General features: G+C 29.6%; 1 protein-coding gene across 1 annotated transcript; it reads left to right on the top strand.

Moving 5' to 3' along the window:
* The first annotated feature begins 4,923 nt into the window (after nt 1-4,923).
* Nucleotides 4,924-6,056, top strand: LOC108971595 (transmembrane emp24 domain-containing protein B). The gene is made up of 4 exons (XM_018937768.1): nt 4,924-5,253; nt 5,342-5,605; nt 5,701-5,868; nt 5,940-6,056. Exons 1-4 carry the CDS (start codon nt 5,023-5,025, stop codon nt 5,994-5,996), a joined length of 720 nt encoding a protein of 239 aa, XP_018793313.1. The 5' UTR covers nt 4,924-5,022; the 3' UTR covers nt 5,997-6,056.
* Nucleotides 6,057-6,361: the final 305 nt, after the last annotated feature.

Here is a 6,361-nt window from a genome sequence, read left to right on the forward strand (position 1 = left end):
AGAAAGTTTGTAAAAAAAAATACAATTAATTACAAATGCAGTAATTGTAAAAAAAATAAAAATGGAAAAAATAAAAATAAATAATTTTATTTCTTTTCTCACAATTAATTATAATAAACTGTAGATATACTATATGGTTTATGACAGCTAACAAATTTTACAACTGAGCGAAATAAAAGAGGTATAATTATTGCGACAAATTAGTGCTAAACCAGAAAAATATTGCTGAGCTTCAATTGATGCAGAATATCATAAAAATAAAGTCTTGAAGACGTACTTACATGCATACATATAAAACTCCGTATGTATGTATAATGCTGAGAAAATATTGTAAAGTTAAAAGCCGAAATATATTTATAATAATATGGGCAGGGCAGAAAACTATCAAGAGTATACGCTTTGACAAAGAGGATATACAAACTACTACTTGCTGTGCCTAAATGGCTTGCAAATAAATTATTTATTATTTTTAAAAAGTAATCTATTTCTTTTTAATAATTTCCCTTTAAAAAGCTCCACCGATAAAATTAAGTTCAATCTGTTGTTAGGTCATATGTATGTGTATAATATTATTAAGTATTTGCTCTATTTATTGCGATTCCTGTTCAAATTATAAACTTTTAGAATTTATCCATCTTAAAAATGATTTCTTGATAAATATTTCTAAGAAATACGTAAATGTTTCATACTTTTTTACATTGGAATCCGAAGCATGAACAATCCAGCTTGTTCCAAACTTTGATCATCATTTCATTTAAAGTTATATAACTAATTTTGTTTTCGAATGGAATTGCAAAAAATACCTATTTTAATTTTGAAAAGTTTGTTAGAAAAAAATGTATATACGTAGAATTCAGGTCTACTTAATTAGTCCCAATTTATCCCAGCAATTCTTCATTAGCATTTTACTGAAACTTTAATAATAATAATAATAATATTTTTTTTTAGAACTTTGAATATATGTCTATGTTAAAATGTATTTTTAGTAATGAATTGTTTAGAATAATATATAAAATTAGTTTATATACTATACTGTCTTTTAAGTTGGATAAAACTGAACACCGAGTGATAAAATTTTACGCAAATCGGTGCAGTAGTTTTGCACTATGCCCCGGACAAAACCTGACCATGCATTTTTAGTTGAGATATAAAAAATCTTATCCTTTAAGAGTTGGATCAAATTGGACATAATGTGCTTAATTTACTAAATTCATGTAATTTTATTTTGGATATAAACTATCATATCTCTTAATTTGGATAAAAAGCCAGCATTCTAAACTTTACTAAATCCGGTTTAGTAGTTTAGAAGCTTACCCCGGACAAAATGTGACAACAAATTTTTACATATTCTAATCCATTCAAATTTGTAAAAAATCTACATTTGGGCTCATAAATTTGAATACTTACACGGCATTTTGTTCAATTATTGTGTTCTGCTCTTTTTTAGATATTAAACTTTAAGCCAGATTTCTTTGTACTTTTTCAACAACGGCAACCAAAGTCATTTGGGTACAGCAATCGCTGTTGTTGCGTCCCGGTATGAGTATAAAAGCTTTAAATATTAGGATGCCCACAGGCATCCAGTGCTGTTAGTTAAGATGAAGCTTTAAAATCTGCAATTCAGTTAAGTACTTACATATATCTATTATTCTCTACCTCTTATTTAACTAGTCTTTCTGCCAACCAAAAGCCAACTAAAATAAAAACAAACAAAACGTTCTTTATGCTCATGACTGGTCACACAAAACACAACAGTTGGACACCGATTTGCTAATTCATAAGTTGTATGCAAATACATGAAAAATGAAAACGCAGAAAAAAAATTTAATATAAAAACACAAATAAAATTTAAGTATTATAAAGAGAAGTAAATAGCCGGAAATACAGTTAAATTTAGCTCACTTTCTACATATACGCAAATGAAAAAATAAGCATTAAAAGTTATATTTAATACATAAAGAAAAAAACAAAAACTGAATAATAGTTACAAATAATTCGAAAAGAAAAAGAAAATCGTGCAAAAACGTACGAAGCAAACTGTATTTTTACTATTTGAGTAAACAAAAAACGCGGTAGGTTTGTGTGAATGGCTACACAGCAACAATATTCATTTGCAATATACATAATGCGCTAGGTATGTTGATGATAAATATTACAAATTAATATAAATACATGAATACATAAAAAATATACTCATTTTATAATATATTTTTGCGGGAAAAATTTTATACGATGCAATGAAACAAAAGTACATACATATATAAATACCATAACTATAACTTTAAATTACGATAAAATAGCATATACATACATACTTATAAATATATATACATACATAAATATAAATAATAAATTTATACTAATGAATTATGATATATAGTATACAAAATGAAGTGAAAGCAGCAAAGCAAATCAATAGCATTAAATAGGCTCATTTGCCTAAGCATATAGCGTGTGAGACGAACGAAGTTTATACATATATACACTCAAACATATATGTGACAACAAACAAAAGAGCAAAAGCATGTAATACTGGTGAAATGGCAAAATTACTGTAATATGTATTGACGGCATTATGCGACGATGATTATTACAGAAACTAAGAATTAAGAAAACAATAGCAAAAGTGTGGAAAATCGAACGAAAATGTTTGATATTTCTTAGGAAAATGAGATCACTGGGGGAGATAGCAAAAAATGTCTATACAAATTTGTTTCAACACAAACCTCTTCCTATGCTTTTTCGTAAATGCAATGTTTCCACAATGCGGCTGAGGTAGGCTGGTTTTTAAGCAATTTGAGGAGTCCAAAACTTTTAAGTAAACATTTGTTATAAAATATAACCCGCATTAAATCTTTGATATTGTTGTTTGAGCAATATTTATATTTAAATAATTTAATTTGCAAATTTATATGAGCATGTAATTTTTTTAAAACTACATAAATCTCCATAAGTGCATATTTTTCAAGACGAATTAACCCTCAGTCCATTGTAAGATGTGTATCTTGCTAAAAAATGTTTGACTAAAATTGCCAGCATATTTATACGATCATAGTTATTTACCTTATATAACTGTAGTGTACTGCAATAAATCTCGAGTTTCTATTAATTACGCTTTGTTAAATGACCATTATATACTATATACCGTTCGCGTGCAAAAAAAATTACAAGTCAAAATCCTAAGTAGTATATACAAAAATACATAAGTTGGTGGAATTTATAAAACCCAAAAGTACTTACGTAACCATGAAGTAACTTCCTTTCTCAAAAAAAACAAAAAAAAAAAAAAACAAATATTAAAAAAATCAGAAAAAACGCCCATAAGAGTTTCAATCTTGCCACCTACATTTGTTTAATCATTTTGAAAGTGAAAACGAAAACAAAATAAAACAAAACAATTATGTAATAACTTAAAGTAATATTAAAAAATATACATACATACAATATATATATATACATATATTAAATTTTGTAATTAACTGGTGGGTCATGCAGGGCAATCTGGTGGCGTTCATTGAATGAGAACTCGCTTGAGAGCCGGTAAAAATATTTAATAAATTCAGCAAATATACTAAACTGCGAGAGTATAAACAACAATTATGGCAGCAAAGCAAAAAATTTTATGAAATAAACAATATTCTGCATTTAATCAACTAATATATTGATATACAAACTCATTGCAAGCATTTACATAGGAGCAACAACTAAATACATACGTGTACTTTCAGCCAATACACACACACGCATACATACAAAAGAAGTCCAAGAAAGTTAGTTTCTAACAAATTGAGAATAAAATTTAAGCGCTTTCATCCATTTGTACCCCCCAAATCTGGTCAATGCATATATTAGTACAGTACATACAAACAAACAAACATACGTAGTAGCAAATTAGGAGTTCACTGCCGTAATATCCGGCCAAAGGCTACACTTATTCATATACTCCCACGCAAACGAACATAGATAATACATTCATACATATTACAATAATAGTCAGGTTTTGGCAAATAAAACAACAAAAATCCTTAATGCATTCAATGTCAAGTAGCCAAATGAACTCGAAATAACTGTATTAATTGAAGCTGTTATGCATAAACAATTACATGCATCATATACATACATACCACATAGTACATAGATGCGAAGTGCATGCATGCTAACATATACATACATATATACATACATATTCGTAAATGCACACTAGTACAGGTGCACCAATACAAAAGGCAACAACATCATCATTATCACGTTCATAATCATTAGCAAAACGAATTGGTAGTGGAAGGTGATTTCTTAAGGCAAATATAACAATAGTTGAAGGTAAGCATACATACCTGTATGTATGTATGTGAATCGAATTCAATGCTCGATTACTCGAGATATGACAACAACAAAATTGTAAACAATAATAATAAAATGTATAGAAGATGGAAATGATAAAAGGTAAATAGCATAGCAAATCAAATAAATAAAAAGTAATAACGAAATGGCAAATGCAAAACAGCAAAATATTATAAATACAATATAAAGAATAAAATAAAAAGCTGAAAATAAAGCACACGTTCGAAAATATGCATTTGAGTTTATATTTACCCTAATCGAACAAGGGCTGCGTATATTTTACCTTAATAATTTTGGATTCTACTTAATTCTATATATTATTTTATTTTTTATACCCATGCAGGTTTCAACAAAACAAACTTAATTAATTACGTATATTCTCCCTCCAAACGTTTTAAAAATAATACTATTATCATAAGTACAACATTCTTAGAGTTGACAAAGTATTCGGTTCATCAAACAGCAAGCGCTTTTTGTGCTGTTGGCAACCCTTATTTTTACAATAGCGAGAGAACGTACGCTCTCTTCAATAGTGTTGTAGCTGTCAAAACGACATTGCACTGATTTCAGTGATTTGTAGGCAGTCTTGTTTTTGTTGTTGTTTCATTTTGTGCTGTCATCTGTTGTTTTGACCACAGCGCTTACAGCAAGCGAAATAGAAACAGTGAAAGTCAAAACAAAATGATGAGTTTTTTGACGTGGCACACAAGTTTATTACTATCCGAATTTATTTTAATTTGTCTCTTAACATTCACTACGTCGAATGATGAAACTACACAGGAAATCCATAAACCATGGTATGAGAATCTGCCAGCGGTAGCCATGGACTATAAGGTGCACATTGACGCTGGTAAAGAGGATTGCTACTACCAATATGTGCAGGCGGGTGCCACATTCTATGTATCGTTCAGTGTAAGTTCGGAGTACGGCTGTTTGGCAGAAGCTCCAAATATTTGAATGTGTAGTAGTATTGATTTGTTTGGAAATTCGTAATATTTAGGTTGTACGCGGCGGTGATGGTATGGCCGGCTTTGCTGTGCGCAATCCGCAGAATCAAATTGTGAAGCCTTATCAGTGGCAGGCAACTGCTGATTATACAGACCAAGTATCGCCCGGTGGTTATTATTCCGTTTGCATTGATAATCAGTTCTCACGTTTTGCCGGCAAGTTGGTTAACATTTACATCACAGTCGTCAAATATGATGCGTGGGACAAATATGCCAAAGAAATTGAAGAGCTGCAACTAAATTTGCAGAATTTCACAGTAAGTAATGGAACTTATTGAACATTCTCTAAGAGGCTGGGAACATTGTTCTTTAAAACGACTTTTTGTTATTTATTTCAAAATATTTATTTTAGGTTACTCTTGGCACTGTTGAGCGTAACATCAACGACATGTTGAACTATCAGTCCTACAGCAGAAATCGTGAAGCACGTGATTTTGCATTACTCAATGATAATAACGGTTACATTCAAACTTTCTCCATCTGCCAAATTGCCGTCATTATTGTGGCATGTTCCATACAGGTGGGTCACGTTTACAATTTTCTTAATATTAAAAGAGTTAAATTATGTAATAAAATTTAATTACTTCTTAGGTCTTTTTCGTTCGGAAACTTTTCGATGTGAAATTGTCATCGAAATCACGAATTTAAATTTAGGTGACTTCCAACATCTAATTTTATTTGTTGCTACTCAAGCTGCTGAGCTACGAACAAATACAAGAAATTCTTTTTAATTTTAACGTATTTTTGTAACCAAACACAACCATTTTTGGACTAAGAAATTTCCATTTGCCGCTTATTTAATTTTCGATGAAAGGAGGAATTCAAAAGACTTAATTAAAGCATTCTTTGAAATCATATACTAATGTGCTCTTTTTGACAGTTTATCACATAAATGTTCATAAATATTTTTCAGCTTAACATGTATGTAAGTGAGAATGTGTGTATTTTTATAAAATAAAATAAGTTGTATGAAAAAGGGAAAGATATTTTTATGTTATTAACGGTTGTCATAT

The sequence above is a fragment of the Bactrocera latifrons genome, unplaced genomic scaffold, assembly GCF_001853355.1.
Source record: "Bactrocera latifrons isolate USDA-ARS-PBARC rearing strain unplaced genomic scaffold, ASM185335v1 scaffold_35, whole genome shotgun sequence".
Lineage (NCBI taxonomy): Eukaryota > Metazoa > Arthropoda > Insecta > Diptera > Tephritidae > Bactrocera > Bactrocera latifrons.